This window comes from Physeter macrocephalus, chromosome 3, assembly GCF_002837175.3.
Source record: "Physeter macrocephalus isolate SW-GA chromosome 3, ASM283717v5, whole genome shotgun sequence".
Taxonomy (NCBI): Eukaryota; Metazoa; Chordata; class Mammalia; order Artiodactyla; family Physeteridae; genus Physeter; species Physeter macrocephalus.
This window is the reverse complement of record NC_041216.1, coordinates 25,875,112-25,898,103: the sequence shown is the minus strand read 5'-3', so window position 1 is coordinate 25,898,103 and position 22,992 is coordinate 25,875,112. Positions and strand designations below refer to the sequence as shown.

Sequence of the window (22,992 nt, the reverse complement as noted above, 5' to 3'; positions counted from 1 at the left end):
AAGCAAAATGAAAACTGTCCCATAAAAATTACTCTTTGACTTTAAAAGATTATCCTGAGCAGTGAGCAATAATTTAGGCTACGCTTATATTCAACGTGGGGTTACTTCCCAGGTCTCTGTTCCGTCTGCATCACCCCAAGGCCTGAACACATACGCTTGCACGAACATACAAACAGACACATACATACACACGGAACCCAAAAGCATGGCACAATTTACTGTTAGCTTTCTTTAAAAACAGAAGCAAAAAACTAAAATTAGGGCTTGGGATGAGGAACTTAAAAACGTATTGGTTAAAGAAAATGAAAAAACAATGACCTTGTCTAAAAAGAAAAACAGACATACTAACTTTGAGCATAGTATAAAGAGGAAGCCTAGAAAGCAATAAAGCTAAATATGTGAAAGGCAAGGTCACAGCTAAATTTGTAGATTGAACCCAGAGGCAACTTCTACTGATAAGAAGTGCTGAAATAAATTTTTGAAATATCTCTCCCCTTCTAATGTTTGGCCTATTTCATTTACGAAAAGGATTCTAAAGCACATTTCTCTTTACAGCTCGTTACACAGTAGAATCTTTCTGCAAACTAAGAGACAAAATTGACTGCCTTACACCAACTTTTCTGCACATATAATTGATTTTTTAAAATATAAATTTATTTATTTATTTATTTTTGGCTGTGCTGGGTCCTCATTTCTGTGCGAGGGCTTCCTCTAGTTGCGGCGAGCGGGGGCCACTCTTCATCGCGGCGCGCGGGCCTCTCACTATCGCGGCCTCTGTTGTTGCGGAGCACAGGCTCCAGACACGCAGGCTCAGCAGCTGTGGCTCATGGGCCCAGTTGCTCCACGGCATGTGGGATCTTCCTAGACCAGGGCTCGAACCCGTGTCCCCTGCATTAGGAGGCGGATTCCTTTTTTATAAATTTATTTATTTGTTTGTTTGTTTTTATTTTTGGCTGTGTTTGGTCTTCGTTGCTGTGTGCGGGCTTTCTCTAGTTGCAGCGAGCAGGGGCTACTCTTCATTGCGGTGCGCAGGCTTCTCACTGCGGTGGCTTCTCTTGTTGCAGAGCACGGGCTCTAGGCACGCAGGCTTCAGTAGTTGTGGCACGTGGGCTCAGTAGTTGTGGCTCGCAGGCTCTTGAGCACAGGCTCAGTAGTTGTGGCGCGCAGGCTTAGCTGCTCCGCGGCATGTGGGATCTTCCCAGACCAGGGCTCGAACCCGTGTCCCCTGCATCGGCAGGCGGATTCTTAACCGCTGCGCCACCAGGGAAGCCCCTTGATTTTTTTTTTGATATTTTTTTTACGATACGCGGGCCTCTCACTGTTGTGGCCTCTCCCCTTGCGGAGCACAGGCTCCGGACGCGCAGGCCCAGCGGCCATGGCTCACGGGCCTAGCCGCTCCACGGCATGTGGGATCTTCCCAGACCGGGGCACGAACCCGTGACCCCTGCATCGGCAGGCGGACTCTCAACCGCTGCGCCACCAGGGAAGCCCAAGCCCCTTGATTTTTAATTTGATGTCTCATTTCTAAAAGGACTTGACAATAAACTCCACTCTATCCACACTATCAACTTCTTTAAACAAGAGTTTGATTCAAAGGCTGATGGGGTCAATTACAGAAAAAATAGTTCAGTTTCATTAATACCTGAAACACTAGGCAAACTTCACCTGAATCTACATTTTTCTTTTTTAATATTAAGGGACTGATTTTTAACATGGACCATAATAAGAATACATAACATGAGTGAGTAAAATAGATACATTACGTGTAAGAAATATGTCAACATTTATAATTTTTCTTATTCTTTCTACTCTCATATCTAAGAATTAAGCTGTTCATAAGAAACAGTAACCAATTTAGTTTAAAATTAGAGGAAGGGTAATCAGTAGAGAGAAAAAGCTACTTTGATCCAATTTAAAAATTACTAAGTACCTATTATGCGCTGCACTGCATACAACATGTCTATATTTTGGGTTCTAAGCAAAGTGTAAAAATTTTCAGATTAAGATGACTTTAGAAAGTGAAAACTTTAATGTTATGATTCAATTTATGTAAGTTTACAATTACATAAAATGACGTATGTACGTGAAACAAAGTGCTTTGAAGAGAGTATGAAACCAGGAGGCTGTGAGATGGTGGTGAGGTTTCAACTCCCCTTTAATGCTTTTATAATAATGTTCTAACCAGAGGGAACACTCACATAAAATTTACAAAAGAAGAAGAAAATGAATGGATTCACACTAGATGACCTCCTGTCATCAACATTTTTTGAACGACTTTATAACACGTTCAACACCTCTGGAAAGTGGACCATTCCCACAATAAATATAATACAGTTAAGCCTTCCTCTATATTGAATATATAACATTTAAAACTAAACACCAAGATTATGGACATCTTAAAGCTCACGTGCAGATCGGTAACTGTAGGCCGTGGGAAATTCTCTCCCCCTCGTCACTGCCCCCTTCTCTCTGCCTTCACCTCCACTACCTCCTGCTGCTACAGGACCTTCACTCTGGGTTTCTTGCGAATTCCATTTTCTACAGCTGCTACACAAACAGTAAATAAAATTCATTGTATATTTGCCCCACTAAGCAGCTCTGTCTTCTGGCACATCCAGATGTCTGGCTTGAAAAGAGTGAACAATGAAAACAATGTTTTCTCGAGCAGACGTTCCAAAAAGGGCATAACAAAGGCATCTGAAGATGCTGCTGGGGAAAGACACCATGGAAATAGCTGTGTGTATTCTGTGTAATTCCTTGACCAGCCACACGGGTTCATTGGATTACAGATATTCAGAAAATTAGTTTGCCGTGTCATGTCAATTTTGAAAGAAGGATTTTCATTTATATTTATGATAAACTGAGCTTTAAATCGAAGGATGGTTCAGATGTCTTAAAATTTACGAATTTGCAAATCCATGTACATGGCCAATTAAGGTTTATCGCCACCACAGATTAACTATCTTTGGATAAAAATTTCAGAGGCTATTTGTATCTAGGCTGTTCACCTCAATGTATTATATCAAGATTGGTATGAAATAGTTCAAGGGAAGCATATTTCAAGATAAAAGCTAGTTACCCAAGATGAAATGCAAACACTCTGTAGGGACATCCTAAGCAACAAAACCTCTCCCTTACGCAACGCCGGGAATTTTGCGGAAAGCTAATTCAACACGAAAATAATTTCCAAAACACGGCCAAGTGGATGGGAAGCAAAGGGTGAAATGCACAGCTCAGTGAAGCACCCAATCTTACAACCTTGCAAGTCAGGCCAAACTCCACAAGGAAAATGCAGGCCCTGAATTTTAAAAAGAATTCAATTAGCATCCCCAGTATTTCCATAATCAACAGCTGAATGCTAATTAAGAGCACAGCATCAAGCAGCAAAGGAATCCCAGTGCAATAAGCAACAACACAACAGCGCAAATGCTACCTTCAGCTTGCATGCATAAATAAACAGAATTAATAACTATCCAAGCATGGAAGGGTGACTTAATGTGTTTCGATTAGGCGCAGTTCAGCCTGGGGCCTTTGTGTTATATTTAAATGTGCTCATCATGTTTAATTAAAAACCTAATAATCTAGGGTTTGGGGTTTGTTTGTTTTTTTTTTAAAGTTCTGATCTGTACTTTCCTTCTCTTTCTCTTCTCTAGTTCTACTGATCTGGATGGCTTCCTGAAAAGGAACAATATTTTTAGCATAATGTAAGTGAAACTGGTTAAGCATCTGTGTCACTCTCCAGCGCAGCAAGCAGCAAGCCATTTGCTTTGGCTCCATCTTTGCCCATACCATGGTGTTCAATAAGCTTCATGAATTAAAGCAAAAATGCTTCTCTGATCGGACCTGGTTTATTTAGCCTGAAACGCCGTCACGAGCTAGCTACCAAGGTGTTTCTCACAGTCTCTCCTCTAAAACAGAGTTCATTTGTCACTATCTGGCGTAGAATTTGACAGAAATTGGCACAAATCTGGCTTCAGTTCAACAGAATTTAAAGTATCTCAGCCCCAAGGCAACTTCAATAAGAAATACCATATCTGTAAACACACAAAGTGTCCAAGGAATTACTGCGAGGAAAGTGTGAAATGAAAGGCCTCCTAACTGTATAATTCTGAGGCCCAAGATGTCAAGGATTAATGATTATCTGAAAGACCTGGGAAGAAGAGGTCGGGTGATATTATTAATCATAATTTGGGAACTTTTCCCGAAAGTAAAGCTTTTAAGGTTAGCACTGGATGCGTATAAAAGTTTTTCTCCTTGATGCTGATGCATAATTATTAACAATTTTACAAGTTTTAAAATGCCGGCTTGAGGACAGCGTCACTTATAGCGAAGAACCTTTAAAAACAATCATCTTGGGGCTTCCCTGGGGGCGCAGCGGTTGAGAGTCCGCCCGCAGATGCAGCGGACGCGGGTTCGCGCCCCGGTCCGGGAGGATCCCGCGTGCCGCGGAGCGGCCGGGCCCGTGAGCCGTGGCCGCTGAGCCCGTGCTCCGCGACGGGAGAGGCCACAGCGGTGAGAGGCCCGCGTACCGCAGAAAAAAAATAAAAATAAAAAATAAAAAAAATAAAAATAAAAACAATCATCTTGAATAAAGAGCTCTCAGTACTCCTCAAGCGCCTCGAAGGCAGAGACGTCATTCTCACTGTTAGGAAGTCCTCACTCTTAATATGTCTACAGCCCGGAAGGACAATCAACTCAGAAATAAGGACGGTGAGGAGCAAAGCTGGGGATGGCGGCGCAAAGGCTACACGAGGCGGCAGAGGACGAGCCACCAAGAAAGGATGCGGACAGGAGGCGCAGTGCAGCAGAGAGAGCGCTCGCCACGCGCCGGCCGGAGAACACGCTAGGCCTTGAAGGCGGCCAGCGTCTGGGTCTGGGCGGGCAAGGGAGGAGTCTGTTCCCAGAGCAGAGGACCCGGGAGGTGCCCAGGCTGCCCGCTCCCAGCACAGCCGGGGGTTCCCGCCGGTAGGCGCTCATTGCACGAGCCCTCTCACACAGAGAGTGTGATTCACGTCAGTGCAAAGGAAAGCAAGTTCATCGCCGCTGGCGTCAGGTCAGACGTTGGGCAGCTGGGTCAGATTCACATACTGGAGGCAATGAACTTTAAAAATAACTAGAACGCCCAAGTATATAGAACACTGAGAGGGAAAAAAAAGAGGCAGGCTCACGTATTTATTTGAGTTGGGGCCCATTTATTTTGCTTATTCTTGCGATTCCTGGGGCGAGAAAATGTGGGAAATTCAGCAGAAGGGGCCACACGCACAGAGCAGGTGTTTACTCACAACTAAAACCAGGCTAAGGTTAAGAGTCGTGTTGGTTTACGTGCCCTGCTGCCACATACAATGATTCAAAGAAGTGATGTGGACACATTCGTCTGAAGCTTTCCTCAGCCTATCAGTTATTCAATCACTCTCTCTCATCCACTTTTGAGGTTTTAGAAAGTGAAGCTTAACTTCCTATGAATAAGGGAACCGTTTGATCCTCAGGCTCTGCAAGGGCTGGATGACTGCCAAAACATTTCTCAAAACTTACACTAAAACAAGAAGCAAACACGATAAAAATGAGCCCAGCCTGACAAGGATTTATGCAGTTAAAGACGATTACCCGGGACTCAGCGTGGGCAGCGCTCTGGAGTCGTGGTTCATTTTTCAGAATCAAGCTGGGCTTTTCCCCATGTGTCAGATCCCGCCCCCTTCACCCTACGGTCTGCGAAGAGAAGTCCCAGAGAGGCAGCAGTGGGGACGTGGCCCACACTGTGCCGGATATAAGCAAGTGCTGCCGGAGAAGGAAGCCAGATTTCTTTCAAGCAGGAAGAGTTTTCTTTTAAGCTGGAATCTGAAGATTCCAGAGGGAATGAAAGGTCAAGGGAGGAATGAATGGAGGGGGAGAGAGTCATGGCTAGTGAGGAGCTGGAGAGGCAACCGTGAAAGGGGAGGGACGATGGGGGCCGAAGAAGAGGAGAGACCAAAAGGAACCGCAGATCCAGTGAAGGAGCGTGAGTCTGGGAAGCAGCCGTCACAGCTCATCAGTACTGACCAGGACCTAGGATGGGTCGCACGGGCCACATTCGTCCCATCCCCTTATGTCTGTCTTCCACAGAGGCTTTGTGTAGAATTTAAAATTTTTATCCATCAAATCTCTTATCTCCTTCTCACATAAATAGGTCTACAGTGGAAAACAACACCCATATGACTTTTTTTAAAAGTTGAAGTATAGTTGATTTACAAGGTTGTGTTAACTTCTGCTATACAGCAAAGTGATTCCGTTATACATATATAAATATTTTTCTCATATTCTTTTCCATTATGATTTATTACAGAATATTGAACACAGTTCCCTGTGCTACACAGCGGGGCCTTGTTGTTTATCTATTTTATATATAGTAGTTTATATCTAGTAATCCCCCAATCCTAATTAATCCCTCCCCCAGCCCCTTTCCCCTTTGGTAACCATAAGTTGGTTTTCTATGTCTGTTTCTGTTCTGTAAATAAGTTCATTTGTGTCATATTTTAGATTCCAACATAGAAGCAATATCATATGGTGTTGGTCTTTCTCTTTCTGACTTACTTCACTGAGAATGATAATCACTAGGCCCATCCATGTTCCTGCAAATGAAATTCTTTTTTTTATAGCTGAGTAATATTTCATGTTATACACACACACACCACATCTTCTTCATCCATTCATCTGTCAACGGACATTTAGGTTGCTTCCGTGTCTTGGCTATCGTAAACAGTGCTGCTATGAATACTGGGGTGCACGTATCTTTTCAAATTAGAGTTTCCTCTAGATACATGTCCAGGAGTGGGACTGCTGGATCATATGGCAACTCTATTTTTAGTTTTTTAATATATGACTTTTCAAAACAACTGAGTTTAACATTTTCACTTCGGCCACTATCTGAATAATAACTATTTAAGATGTCTCCATCTCTCTACTAATCGTGTAAAGTTTTAACATTTTAAATTTCAAAACAGCAACAGCAGCTTCATCACCAGTCGCATGCCGTGAGGAGCGCAAAGGGACCGCTGAAAAGGCGCTCTATTACTGAGCCTTCAAGGGCCACTTCAGTGCCCCCTGCTGCCTCCCAGTCCTCTCCCCGGTCCATCCCTCTCAAGCCCCAGCCACCGGCATCCGAATCCGTAGCCACGCCGCCTTGGCTCTCCATTCAGCAGACACCCAGGATCTCAGCGCTTCTCGCCGCCACCGCTGCTGCGCTACTCCATCCCCAGCCGCGGCCTGGACTCTCACAACAGCGCCACCCCCCCGCCAAGCCCGCGCTTGACTCAGCAGCCAGATCCAGTCCCTGTGCTCGGAAGCTGCTCGTGCAAAGAGCAAGGCCACCCTGACCGGCCCCCCACCTCTCCTACCGCTCTCCCCTCAGACACATTCCTGCTTATTTCTCGAACATGCCATGCCAGGCGTGCTTTCACCTTAGGGCCCCCGACATCCAAAAGGCTCGCCTCCTCGCTTCTCTAAGGTCTCTGCTCAAACGGTGCTCCCCAGGCGTTTCCCAAGCCTCCTTACGAAAGGCAGCCCTACCCACTTCATCCCCTCCTCGCTGCCCTACTGTTTTCCTCAGCCCGTGTCTCACCCCTTGACATACACTGATTTACAGATGGTCTCCCCTCGTGAGGTGGGGCCTGTGGTCCCCTTGATGGCGCCTAACACAGCACCTGGCACATAATAAGCCTTTGATAGATACTGCTGAAAAAATGAAAGCACAGGATCAGGAAAGCCATACAGTTTCTAAACAGTCTTCCTTAGCGTAGTTTTAAATACAGGCAAGGAATTTACAATCAATCGACATGTGTATCAGTGCCACAGCCCTCATCCTAATCTCCTTCAACATAAATGGCAAATGTCAAGCGGTGACATTCCTATTGAAGACTCTATTTGCAAAAGCACAAGAAATCTCTCAGTCTCTTATAGCAGTTCCTTTCCAAAGTCACGAGATGGGGCATGCAGCTTCATGAGAACTCTTTCGGCTGGGATAAAATCCATGGGTTTGAAAAATCTGTATTTGTGGATACATTTCTATCTCCCCACCTTCTTTAATGGGCCACACTAACAGAATGAATATGAAAGAGCCACTGTATTTATTTAATCGAGTCCACGCTTCCTGCTCTTGACTACTGTCCTTCAGCAGGTTAGGGACCCTGCCAGCCTACACAATAAAAATGGGGTAGCAGCCCTACTCTAGGTTGGGTACCAACTGGTTTTAAAATGATTGTGTCTTAATACCGGGAGGTATCAAAAGCTAGCTTGCACCCAAAACAAACCAGCCAACCCAAACTAATTTTTTTAAAGAGCAACTATTCATTTTTTTTTCCCTCTTTCCATGACACCTGGGAAAATCTTTCCCATTATCTACAGAACCAATGCTTACTAAAATCAAGTCTTTCCATACAGTTATGAGGCTTCAAGGCTCCCTCCCTTGACTGACAGATGCCATGGACAGCCTGCATCCACGACTGGACCTTGGCAGGACAGCGAGAGGCAAGCCCCCGACGCCCCGGACCCGAGGCAGACCCCGCCCCCTGCCCCCCCTTCCCCGCACGGCCCCGCCAAGACCCGAGGCAAAGCACCCCTCACCCACCACCCCCGCAAGCTCACCACTTCGTCCTCGGTCCAGCTCTTCTCAATCAGCTTGGGCACAGGCTTCTTGACCAGGCGCTGCAGGGCTTTGCCGGCATCATAACCGCTTTCATGGAGCTAAAACAATAACAACAATTTTAGTTTGCTAACTGCACCAAATAACAGAACTGAGAGCAAATCAACAAAGTGGGGGACCCTGCATTTACTCTAACAGAAGAGTCATGAGACGAGCATACAAGACTCAGAGCCATTTTAGCCAGCATGATAATTCATTCTTATCCAACACCCCCCCACCCCAATTCAGCTGTTCTGCGAAAGGGAAACAGGTAAGGCAGAGAACATTCTGGCAGTAATAGAAACAGGATTAAGAGTAACAATGACATTTGTTGAACATCTGGCCTGGGCTATTGTTAAGTACATTCCATGAATTCATTACCATTCTTAATCCTATGAGGAAGGTCGTCTCTCACTTAATCTTACGGGGTAGGAACTATCGTCACCCGTCACCCATTTTACGTATGAGGAGACTGAGGCATGGAAAGGTCAAGTAAAGGTGCTCACCATACTAAGCCAGCAGGTGGTGGAGCTAGACTCAAACCCAGCCAACGTGACCTCTACTCTTGTCCCATTTTCCCCATAGTGACCTAAAGACATGCTAGATCACGTTCTATCCCATTAGCATTTCTTGTCTTTCAACTGCAGTAATTTCGCTAAGAAAAATTTCAAGTACCTAAATAATAAAAAGCTTTAAATCTAATTATGTAACAGTATACTAACTTTTCAGTACATATACATGAAGACGCTGTTTTATCTACATGGTCCTTTTAGGAACAGACTTCTCTCTGGTCAAAGCTATTGAACTTTTTTTTCACTCTATATCCTTTTCAACCCTGGGCAGTGCCTGGCACCCCTGAACCCTCTCTATCTTGCAAAGATATGCCTGCCTTGGCTCCTGTGACCGTCTCCACTTCTGGTTCCTAAGTCTCCACTTGCAGACAATGAAGAGAAGTAGCAGGTAGAAAAATCGACTTGCTCAGTCGACCTCCCCAAACTATGGCTGTCCCTCCAAATTTCTCACTGGAAATCTGCCGTTCCTTTACAAATCTATTTCTCTGACACAAGCATCTGTTTTGGCTAAGACCTGTATCTCCAGTACCTAACACAGTCTGTGGCATAAGGTGATACACAGAAATACTTCTTAAGTTAATAAAGGCCTTCAACTATTGTCCTTGGGTAGACTCAACCCAAATCTAAATCTCAGCGTCTTCAAATTCATTAAGCCTGATGTTGGCTGAGTACCTATTATGTTCCGGGCCACACAGCAGACCCTGGGGATACAGCAGTGAACAAAAACGCCCTCATGCAACGGACATTCTGATCTTTTCACCAGTGCTTCAATCCCTTATTTGAACAATCCACCAGCTTTTGCTGCATCCCCAGTACAAGTACAGTACAAACCTTATTAACTGGTAAGTCACAGTTTTTATTTCCAGAAACTCACAAACTAGTGGGGATGTGCTGTGGGGATACAACACATACAAGATAAAAAGTTCTAGCAGGTTATAGCAATTACTATCACCTAGGTGTAGGCCAGAAGCTACAGACTCAACTGAAGGAGAGAGCCCCGTGTTCCCCTCCTTAACAGAAGACTTTCAAGGAGAACCTACAGACTGCCTTCCTGGCAACTGCTGTAGCCCCAGGGCTGGGCATTTAGTAAGCCTGTGATAAATATTTGTTTGTTTGGATGGATGAATAAACAAATAAATAGAAGTCTGACACATACACATCAAGTCTCTCTTCTAACCGTTTAACTGCTATTGGAAGGGATTATCACAAATACCCATTTTCATTGCTCGTTCAGCAAAACAAAAAGTTATTAAAAATTAAAATTTCCCGAGCTAGTCTCCCACTTTACAGGACCCCAGTTTTAAGTCCAGACTATCCAAGGAAGTACAGGCTACAAGTTAATTATTAAGTCAACTACCTTAGAACAAAATGAAACACCTGTAACAATGATCAGTGCTGAATCCTGCTTTGGGTGGTGGTGGGGTGTGGGTGAGTGTTATTGGTGTGGAGTGTATGTAATGCATATGAATACTAGATACTAACTTACATATTTTTATGGCATTCATCATTAGACTATTTTAAAAATAAAATAGTACATATAAATATTATACTAAGTAAACAAAATACTACACTAAAATACTGGAATGTGCAAATGTTTGAAAACCGTCCAATCTGGCCTCCTTTCAGAAGTGTATAAAATGAAAATAAAGTTAGCATTTCATACTTCGCCTGATACCCAGAACAAGCAGGTATTTGCCAAGTTCTATAATATAATGAAGATCTGTAATGAGAGCTTAACAGCATGAATCAGAACTGAATAAAAGGAAAAATTATACGGCTATTTAATTTTTTAAAAAAGCACACGTTAGTGACACTTTGAAATCAATTCAAGTTGATCAAATCATAAATTCTTAATAAAAAGCTCATGGCAAATTAACAACATTTTATAAGAGGTCATTATAGTAAATGGGGTAATTATGAGGAGAGTGATGAAAAACTATGGACTTCGGAGCCAGGTTGTCTGGATTTGAATTCTAGCTCTACTGCTTACTAGGTGTGTGACCTTGGGCAAATTACTTATCCTCTTTGGTCCTCAATTTTGTCATCTTTTAAAATGAATATAATAATAACATCTACCTCTTAGGGCTATTGTGAGGGCAACATTAGAAAATACATGTAAAATTGCTTAGAACAGTACCCGGCACATAGTATGCTAAATGAGTGTTAGCTATTTATTTTTAAAAGGAAAGAGAAAAAAAATGAAGGAAGCAGTCTCTACTCAATTTTCATTAATTTTCTAGATTAGAGAGTAGCCTTTTCAGAGACAGAAAAAAATATTGTGAAACTATAAACAAAACCACTTATGTTTCACATAATTACTCACGTTAATAATTAATGAAATTTGATTAAAACTCTGGTACAGGACACAGAAAAAAAAATTTAAATCTTATATGGCTGATAACAGGAAATTACTCACAAGAACATAAGGCTCATTCCAAAAGTGAACAAGTGAATGAAGTTAAGTCATTAATCCCTATGACATTCCTGCCTTTTGGTGAACCAAGGAGAGCTTTAAATGAGCTGGAAGAAGTGTTCTGAGTGACTTGCTGAACTTGTGGTCGTTTGGTTTACTGGAGAGACTAGCTCCTGCTTGCACGACGCCCCCAGTCAAATTTCTAGTGAGGTGCTTAGTAGAGAAAGACGTTTCCCCAAAACATATCCCAGCATTCACGCCTCCTTTACAAACCTTTATTTCAGATCATACTTTCCCCTGAAAGAGCTGTCGCGATGTATGGGGCAACCTAAATAACGGGTAATTTCCTCCTCTCATCTGATCCACCGTCAGCCTGTCCTCTTAAAATATTCCTCTTCCTGACCTTTCCGTGCTACGAACTCCATAAATATCCAGAGTGTCTACCTCTCTCACGCCTACACAAAAACACGTTTGAAAAGTAAAAGGTGTGGGATTATTTGCCAACAGTGACAAATACTGACTGAACAAACGAAGTGAGGGTGTTACTGTGCTGGTATCGATAATTCATAAAGGCCACACCCCCTTCCCAGGAAACCCAAAGGAACCTTTCTAAACAGCTGCCTTCTTAATGGTACAAACACTTACTCCCACTTTCCAGAAATCCTGTCTGAGAAATTCTGAGAGCTTTACATCTTTAAAGAAATACTTCAATTATATTTACTAAAGATGTATTTCTAACATATTAATAGTTGTTACAGCCCATATTGCTTCTTTTGTTGACTATCTTTCGAGCACTTTGGGAAAACTACTGGGAGTTCACGATATCCTTCATCCCTTCCGCAAATATTTACTGAGCGCTCAACTGTGCCAGACACTATTCGGGGTGCTAGGGATAAATACAGCTGGGAGTAACAGGCGACACACCTCAGAAACGCTGGCCTGAGAATCAGCTTAAAGTACTGCTCTAGTGTGACACATCTGTCTAAAGGCCGCATCTGAACTCTAGGGTCCTAACAGGTTGAGTTGCGGTGGTTCCACCTCCTTCCTTAACATATCATATCATGCACAAGAAAGCACTTCTTAAAAAGGGTTTGTTTTCTAGATGATTATGAAGATTTTCTTTCTTCAGACTGGGGCCAAAAATAATGTTTGAGCTAGAGCTTAACTGATTGTTTCAACTGTATTCCTCATGTAAATTAGAGTTGGTAAGTTTACCAAAATACTGGCTATCTCAAATCTCTAAAAATTGTCATTGAAAATATTCCCCTCTAATGCCATGTCAAGCTCTGAAGAATTGGGATGATCTCAACCAGTGAAAAACATGCGCGTTTCAAATTGTAAACACCTGATCACAATCACACAGATACATCAATATAGGAAATTCAGGGCAGGCTTCCCAATACTGCTAAGGTAATAAAAGGTTCTTCATTGTGAATAAGATTTTCTACCATTACACTAGAGAAGATTTTTCAAAGGAATTGCAATGAAGACCCTCAAATGTCTTACAGCTTCACTTTGTGGTCTTGTAAGAGCAATTAAAGCAAGATAAGTAAAACTTTCTGTCCATTTTGCAGCCAAGCCCGGCTGGGAAAATCTGGGATTAAATGCAATTTTAATGTACAGAGAAATGTACCATTTTGGAGCTACTGGGTAAAGATCACTGCAGAAAGCAGGGACCAAGATATAGCATCTTTACTCAATCAGCTTCCAATCTTCACAAGCTACTGGTAAGAGGAGAACTTAGATCTTACACCATCACCACTACCTGCCAGCCACTGAAGCAGGAAGTCATTCCGCAGAAACCACCGTTTTCAAATTCATCATCACAGGGCCTGTGTGTGCACGTGCGTGCATGTGTGTGTGTTTAATCCGATGATCAGGGAAGCATGCACTTGTAAATCTGCCGCTTCCACATCACCGAACTGCCAGTCTGCACTTATGCACAAGTAAAAGCCACCTTCCCCTAAACCACAGGTCAGCATCTGGGGGATCTGATAACAAAATGGCTATTTTTCACCAATCCACTAGCCCTTTAAGTGACTCCATCGTGGAACTACCCCTGCTGCGCTGTCTTCCAGGAGCCCGTCATCCGGTTCCCCACACTTACTCCACAGAAACCTCAGGTTGCGCTCTTCCCTTCGATTTTGGTTTGTTCATCGTGGAGTCGTCCAGGGTGGCTCTTCCCCATCAGGTGTCCACCCTCCTCGGCCACGCCTTCTGGTGCCCTGAGACCCAGTGGGAGGTCCAAGCCCGGGAGGCAGGCAGCTCCCACCACATTCTCTGCCTTCCTTCCATTCATTCCACAAAGAGTTCCTGAGCAACTCCCAATGCCACACGCGGTTCCGCCTAAGATGGCCCAAGTGTACCAGCAGGGTGGACCTGGCTGGGGGGGCCGAGGGGGATGGTTCTGAAAACAATGGCAGCTTCTGTGTAACAGACTCCTCGTTTGGTTCTGCTCAACAAAGGAACCGCAACACCGAATCACACCGGGCCGGAGACGCCGCGCCCTCCGTAACTGGACACGGCTGGCTGTTGCGTAAAACGCTCCACGACTCGAAGGTTCCAGGCACTCAGCAGCCCCTCTGCACGAACCGCTCCACAGTCAAGGCTTCTGGAGCCTGGAGAACACGGCTCAGAGCCTGCGCCGGGGGACAGAGTCCTCCTCAGCAGCTTCGTCACAAACCAGCCGAGTTGAGGTTTTCGTCTGTCAAATGGGCCTGACGACACCAGCCCTCAGCTGTGTCAAAGGACCATGAAAAGCCGGAAGTGAGACACTGTGACAAGATACCCCGAAATGCCGAACAACCATAAACTGTCCAGCGGCATCATCACGGGAAGTAATGTTTTAGGGACACGGCTCGTACCCGAGACTCTTCAAACACCCGGACGTTCACGGTGCCCACCGTGCTGGGTACTACGTCGCCCCAAGTGTCCTGTGACAGCCCCGGACCCCTCTGTGATTAGCAGGAGGAAAGGCTCAGGCCGCAAGGAGAAAAACACATTTCTGCAAAATTGCCCAAGTCAGACCTGCTACTCTCACTCAGCCTGACAAATCATCCCCTGCTTATTACTTTCTGTAATTTAATATATATAAGTGCTTTATTGGCAAGCTTCTCGAAAGAATAAATAATACTTAATGACTGCCTACAGTTTAATTAACTCATGATTGAACCTCTCATGGACTGCTGTAAACATTAAATTATATCCTTCCTCAAAGCTGCCATGGATGGAATTCTTGTTTCAAGCTTTAACTCTCCTGCCTAAACAATTCTGAAATTTCAGCAAATCTGTATATTGGAGAGGGAGGTGAGAGAATCAACCTTAATGCCTGGTTATAAAGTGTGTTATTTTACAGAGCAAGGACGAGGTCTTAATTTAAATAAGATTGAAAATGTGCACATGTCCGAACACCTCATTTATATTACAGCAATCATTAAACATCGCTGGATCTGGGGCAGTCTTATTAGCATAAACTCCACAGTATTACCACAAGGTTTCAAGTTTCTACTCAGGCTTTTCATCTGAGCTGCCATTTTCTGTCTGCGTGATGTTGCAAATAAATTTTCCTCTTGGCACGGCTCAGCTGTCAGGCACCTCTGTTCTATAATGAACCCATGAATTACATCTCCTGCTCTGTCATCCCTGGTCTCACACATCAAAATATTGTTCTTCAATTGTAATTTATAACTTAATTTAAATGTCCCTTTTACTGTGACCTTTTTAGATCAAATGGCATTGCATCTGGCAGCTTCTACTACACTAAAGTATCCTTTTGCAATTACAGCCGTTATAATAACCGTAGAAAAAGCCTACCTGAGTTAGACTGCATTCACGCTAAATATTAAATAATTGCAGTCCATTAAGGATAATATTAGATTTCAAAGTCTTCTGCTCTGCAAAATACACTATTTACAAAAAACTGCCAAAATAACTTAGGGGAAAAAAAGTGGAATTTGGAAAAGTTCTTAAAATCCTTCATGTAGTTTTAATTATTTCAATTATCTCTCACTAACATGAGAGAAATCTTGCTGAAATCTAAGACACAACTTAAAAAGTTCTTTCTCATAATCTGTAATTCACAAATGCCAATATATTTTCAATCATTCCTCCATCACCAATGACCTAGTACCAAGCTCAAAATATGATACATGTATACATTTAAAAACTAGAGTTAAGACTAAAAGCACAATGTTTTTTTTTGTTTGGCTACAGTCACTCCAAATAATGCTATTTAAGCACTGGAGAGGATAAATTTCTCTAAATACTCCTACGGGCACACATTTTAGAGATCATGGCAAAGACAGAATTTAACTGCTGAGAGTAAGGGCTGAGGGAGAGATTCAGTTAATTTTCAGAAGGAAATACACTGTCGCTGGACCAACCCTCCCCGGCTCCAACACTCTCTGAATAAATACAATGTTCCAGGAATGATGCCAGCCCCTGGGGCCACAAAGGAGAAGGGAGGGGGAACCAACATTTCTTGAGTATTGCGTGTGCTAGGAACTTACTAGGTCATTATGATTTCAGCATCCCTCACTCTCGCCACTCTTTTGTGGCGAGAGTACTAAAAATGAGGAAACAAAACTGAGAGGTTCAGTGTCTCGCTCGGGGCCACTTCTCTAGAAAGCAGCATAGCGAGGATTCTAACATAAGCCCAAGTTCTAGGAAGTCTGAGACTCAGCCCCTGCCCCAAACATCTACACTGGAGCAGCTCAGAACTGGCGATGTGGTGGGAGCAATGGGCTCGGGGGCTCCTCCAGCCACAGGGAGACGGCAGGCTCAAGGTCCTTTCTTAACCTGGGGCGGGGTGGGTAGGCAGGAGGAGGAAAGGAGCAGCTCAGAGAAGAGGAAACACACACACATAAACAAAATAATGAAATAAATGAATGATAAAACACAAAAGTGTCAGTGACTGCAGTGATATTTGCTCTGCTGAAAAACCAAGATGACTCCACAGAGCAGATGTGAAAAATCAACAGAGTAATATGATTAACCTTGCCTACACTTAATGAAGAGCAACAACCAAATTAAAAACACCACTCTAGGAGCAAGTAAAAGTAGGCAGTATTGTGTCTAGATGACACCGCACTTTTAACCGAGTCTCCCGTGGCTGATACAGCACTGTATCATTTCTCATTCACAGTTAATTCCCGCACAATATTGTATCCAGAAATTAACAGGTCAGCATCTCCTGGTTAAAGTGTTTTTGAAGGTATTTTAAACACACAGAACAGGAGCCTCAACCACAAGGTGATTAGAAAGTAAACACCAAATCCTGGCACTTCAGCTGAGGGCAGTATGTTTTAAAATACAGAACAAACCAAACTCTGAATGTCTTGGCCATTTCTGACCATCTGCCTACTGTCTTGACGAACACAAACACCTGGAGAGGAGAAGCTGAGGAGTTCCTGGGCCAAAGACACAGGTTTGGGAGTTTGGCAGAGGTGAAATCTCGACAGGACGGGGCTCCTGGCTTTGATTCAAACACTTGTTCTGCCGCCAGCTGTGTGACAGAAACCAAGTTAAGTATTTTTCTAAACCTCAGTTTTCTTGGCTGCAGAAAGGAAGAATACAGAACCTATTCTGAAGGCCTGTGTTTAGGATGAAATAAGGTACGTGGTAATCACTGCGCGTGACTCCTGGAGAAGGAAAAGTTCCATTCAGGAGAGCCGACTGAAAAGGGGTGGGACGGGACGATGGTCACGGGAAACAGCACTGGTGGTAAGGAAAGTGAATCAGCTCCAGAGCGCCACAGGAATGAACTTTATTCTACAGTACTTACAAGACAGGATGACAGGCAGGGTTCAGAAGGGAAACAACAGAGAACCTGGTGACTTGTTGAGACTCTCAGGAGCAAGTTACCAGGCTGCACTGGAGGAGCAGGAGCCTGGAGGCCGCTGCTCTATGCTGCCCTGCGGCCCCTGGATGCTTCATCTGTAACAGAGGGGCTGAAGAAGGTCTTTCTTTGGAACTTCCCAGTTTTTAACATTCTTTCTCTTTATAGACGTTTCTTAAAGGTGAAATTCTAAAGAATAGTCTTAAAAAACAAATAAATGGAAAGAATATTATACACTCCTTTAGAAAAATAAACAAACAATATAGCCACTGAACAATATAGCCAAACTGCCCGGGGCCAATCACTGACTAGCTGCTGGAGAGGCTTCACTTACACCTTAGGGATTAAGGTGAGTGTTAATTTTCAGGCCTCTGTGAAAGCTGCAATAGTTTATGCCACAGGTCTTTAAATGAAATTATGCAGACTTAATCATCTACACAGTTCACATGTCTATAACCTCGCTTCTCAGAAACAAAATCTTTCCTCCTGCTTTCTGTGTGTGAGTCCAGGTACTGGACATAAAGAGCGCTAGGCTGCCGTGGGTCTAAGCTGCCAGCCCGGTGTATCTAAAGGGAGGCTGACTCCTTAGGACTCAGCAGACAAATCCACTAATGACCAGGTTCAGCTTTAATGACACAGAATGAGAGTAACTCTGGCCACAGTGAGAAAACTACTGGCAGATTCAGGAATCATAACTATTTGTCAGTTTAGAAAGACCTGTTCCAGCTCACAAGTAGAAACTGTTCAGGGCCACAGTGGAAATTAAAACTCTTCCTTTCACTTACTTCTAGACTCTTCACAGCCTTGAAAACAGAAAAACAATAAGGAAGGCTCTAACCTAGAGGGTGACAGAAAAAACACTGCTCTATCCCTCTCACGTAGGTATTAGCGAACCCATTCATAAATGCTAAACTGAACTAGAAAGTACATGTGAAAGGTCAGCTATGGGCCAATTTTAACCAGATTCCTTCAAACAGTTCATTTTTTAAAAAAATAAATAAACAAAAACAACCTCAAGATCAGTTGCATCAGTATTAAGGGAAAAAACATTTACAGAAAGTGCTTTAATACCTACTCAGTAGAATTTAGGTGCAGAAATGACTGCTTCCAATCCACAGGGCTCAACAACCTTAACCCTGGTGATTTTTGAAGAGTAATTTTAAAGCTGTGTAAACAATAGTACACATATGCTTTTTTGGTTGCAATGATAAAGTAACGGAACAAAGAAAATCAAAGAGGCATACACCAAAGCATGTGAGATTACTGAGTTGGGAACATTTCTGAGTGACTGCTCTTTTATCTAGAAACCTCAGCCAAGAACAAAGCTAGTGACTAAAAAAATCAGCAAAAAGGCTCTGGGCAACCACAGTAGTGGCCCCCCAGCAATGGCCCTGGAGAACCTCGAAGCCCTCGCCCTGAACCTCAGCTGTCTGGCTTCCTCACAGCTCTGGATGTCCCAAACAACAGGTCTGAAAGAACAAATGAGACACACTGTGTGATTTTAACACAGAGCAGTGGCACAAAAGAGCCTCACTGTAGAAGACGCCAAAACTTGGCAAACTATTGGGCTGGCCAAAAAGTGCCTTTGGTTTTTAAGTACACATAAAAAACACACTTTTCATTTTCACCAAGGACTTTATTGAACAACGTCTTCACCCTTCTGTTCCACTACCTTCTGCCATTTTTCAGGCAACTTCATAATTCCATCTTCCCAAGACGTTTTATCTTTTTGAGCAAAGAACTGTTCCAGGTGCCTTTTACAGTCTTCCAGGGAACTGAAATTTTTTGCAAAGACCAGAATAAGTGGAAATCTGAAGGTGCAATGTCCGGTGAATACGGCAGATGAAGGAGAACTTCCCAGCCAAGGTGTAACAGTTTTTGCCTGGTTATCAAAGAAACACAAGGTCTTGTGTTATCCTGATGGAAGATTATGTGTTTTCTGTTGACTAATTCTGGACGCTTTCGTCAAGTGCTGCTTTCAGCTGGTCTAATTGGGAGCAAGACTTGTTGGAATTAATCGTTTGGTTTTCCGGAAGGCGCTCATGATAGAGGACTCCCTTCCAGTCCCACCATATACACATCACCTTCTTTGGATGAAGCCCAGCCTTCGGTGCGGTTGGTGATGGTGGTCCACTGCGCTGGCCCCACGATCTCTTCCGTTCCACGTCATTGCACAGCATCCACTTTTCATTGCCCATCACAATTTGTTTTAAAAATGGAACGTTTTCATTACATTTAGGTAGAGAATGGCATGCGGAAATATGGTCAAGAAGGTTTTTCTCGCTTAACTTACGTGGAACGCAAACATCAAAGTGATTAACATAATCAAGCTGGTGCAAATAACGTTCAACGCTTGATTTTGAGTATGTCCGCTATCTCCCACGTTGTATAACATTGATTATTCTCAATTAACGTCTCGATTTGATCGCTATCAACTTCAACTGGTCTACCTGACCACGGGGTATCGTCCAGCAAGAAATCTCCAGCACGAAACTTTGCAAACGACTTTTGACACGTTCGATCAGTCACAGCACCTTCTCCATACGCTGCACAAATCATTTTTTGCGTATGGGTTGCGTTTTTTAACCTTTCTTGAAATACTAGAGAATAATATGCCAAAAATGTTGCGTTTTTTCTTCCATCTTCAATATTAAAATGGCTACACAAAAATTCACCAATTTTGATGTCTTTCTTTAAATGCACACTAATATGACAGCTGTCACATACGATCTAACAAAATTGTTTTGAATGAAGTTAAAGACAACTAAGTGCTACTAGAGTCATCTTATGGAAAAAATCAAACAAACCTTTTGGCCAACCCAACATTATGCAAACCAAAGATCTGAAACTCTCCACAGTCGCACACAATTTTGTGTGATGGCCACCAATAACGACGACTCAGAGGCATCAAGTAAAGGTAGACTTGATTTGAGACACATGAAAACTTACACCTCATTCGTGACATGGGGCGGAGGGGCCCGGAATGGAGGAAAGTTAAGAGCCAACCTTCCCCCAAATCCCTGAATAAGTAGTACTCCAAAGTACTTGAGTAAGCTGGAATACACGACCCAACCAATACTATGGGCAGGGAGAAGGCGGGCCAACCAACAGACAGGGCAGCAAGAAGGGCAAGGGTGGGCAGTCGGTGTAGTGATTTAAGAAGCCCAGAAAGTGACCGGCTAGGGGGATTAATCTGTCTCCTGGAGAAGAGAGCTGGTCGGGGCAGCGCTGCAGGACAGGAAATGGAACACACAGCAGAGACTTAAAAGAGCAATAGCTTCAAAGGTAGCCAGGGCTGACCCCAGGCCACCTCAGAGATCGGGCCTACGGGCCTACAAGCAGCACGAGACCTTGCCCCCGAGGGGCCGGTGCCCTCCGACTCGACTGGGGCAGGCTGGGTCCATCTAGGGTGGAGCCAAGGAAGAAATACTCAGCAACCTGACAGGTCAGAATAAATCAGTCAGTATGGTGGTTATACATGACAATTCTGTTATTTAAATAAATGTTCTTTGTACCAAGAAAGCCAACTACACTATACTTTATGCCAATACAAATATGACGGTATTTTATAAATCAAATGTCCTCAAATGTTACAGAAATATCACAGTCACTACTAGCATATTTTTATACTCTCAATATTATAAAGTCCACAATCTAAATAAGTTGTAACTGACAGAAAAGGAAAGGAAGTAAAAATTAACTATTACAAAAAATTAAAAATAAGTACTATAATTTATTTTGTGTAACAGTAAAATCCAACTGTGGCAGGCTAAAAAATGACCACCAGAAGATATCTGCATCAAACCCCTGGAACATGTGATTGTGACCTTATTTGAAAAAAGGGTCTTTACAGATGTGATGGTGATTAAGTTAAGGATTTCAAGATGAGGAGACAATTCTAGATTACCCAGGCGGGCTCTATACCCAGTGAGCAGTGTCCTTATAAAAGAGAGGCAGTAGGAAACACGGAACAGAGAAGACACAGACACACAGAGAAGATGGCAATGGGAAGACAAGCAGAGAAAGATGTGGCCATAAAGGAGGAGAGCTAGGAGCTACTCGGTGCTGGAAGAGGCCAAGAATGATTGTCCCCCTGTGAAGATGGAGGGAGCATGGCCCCAATGACACATTGATTTCTAACTTCTGGCCTCCAGAACTAGGAGAGAATAAAATCTGTTGTTTTAAGTCGCCAAGTTTGTGGTAATTTGTTACAGTAGCCACAGGAAACTAATACACCGACCTTCAAACTTTGGGGGTAAAAAAATTTATCTAGGAGAGCTATAAAAAAAAAAGTATTCTGAAGTATACTTCAAACTAGTATAAGAAACACACATACTAGGACAAATATAAATTTTAATATTCTACAGTGCATTTTAGAAGTTATGTTCATATGTGAGCCTTTTCAAAACTCATGGGCCCACTTTGTTCTAAGATTTAAACACTTACTTAGATTTCAACCCTTTCAGCAAATGCTCTCCCATTAGGGTTTTGCAAAGAGCAGGGACTCCATCACGTTTACTACTGAACAAATAAATGAATGAATGATTTTATTAAAGCCTCTTCTTCGATGTAAAAAGGCTAAGGGCTTTTATCCTGACTTGCTAAATACTTACTATGTTAATATTAATGCTTAAATATGGATTCACAGATGTTAAAATTCCAACTGATTGATGTTAAGTAGACAGTTTTCAAAACACCATGTAAACCTCAAAATATTTTACCAGTATTTAGCTTGGAAAAAAATCTTATGAGAAAGAAATTTCTTAAATTAGCAAAGGAACTTTCTAACTTTTGCCAAACAAAAGTAAAAGCTGAATCACACTCATCCATCCCTGCTGAGAGCCTAGGAGGAAGGATGGAGATACACAGCCAGGCTGCAGCATGAAGGGTTTTTAACTTGCTGAATGGCAAATCCCCCAAACTGCAGATTCAATGGACATTTCAAGAGGACTGTTGTAAGGCACTGGCCTCAATTCTAGACTGCCCTCAAGTTTAAATTATTATGTGCATATAAATATGACAGAGTGCAGCTATTTATCTGCAGGTGATAACCACACTTTTCTCACAGAATTGTTATAAAGATGAAGTCATTCATAAAAAGCACTTAAACTTTTGCCTAACATATAAGCACTCAACCAACAAACACATTTTAATTTTGTTACTATTATTAATATTGTTGTTATTAATGACATCAGGCAACTGACCAATAGTTGATACCTAATAAAGTGAAAATAACAGTGATAAATTTAAAGTCCCCTGCCTGGCTGAAAATTCAGTCAAAAAGCTGAGAGCGGGAGATAAATGGCTTAGGAAAGGCAAAAATGCGAAGAAAAATGAAACAAAACAGGACAAAGACAAAACACAAGAAAAAAATGAATGTGATGTGCACATTCATGAAGGCTTGGACTGCACTGAGGTGAGCTTTTGGGACAACTGAAGTTAACTCCTTGACACCATATGCTGATCAAATCTAACAAGCGTTGCTTTAGTGCAGGTGTTGCATTTTAAGACATACAGA

General features: G+C 42.9%; 1 protein-coding gene across 1 annotated transcript in view; it reads right to left on the bottom strand.

The window, feature by feature from the left end:
* The window catches only part of RERE (arginine-glutamic acid dipeptide repeats), a 310,240-nt gene that overhangs the window by 37,425 nt on the left and 249,823 nt on the right, over window positions 1–22,992 (bottom strand). The window contains 1 exon segment of the mRNA XM_028488064.1: window positions 8,617–8,715. Coding sequence (XP_028343865.1) covers window positions 8,617–8,715 — 99 coding nt within the window.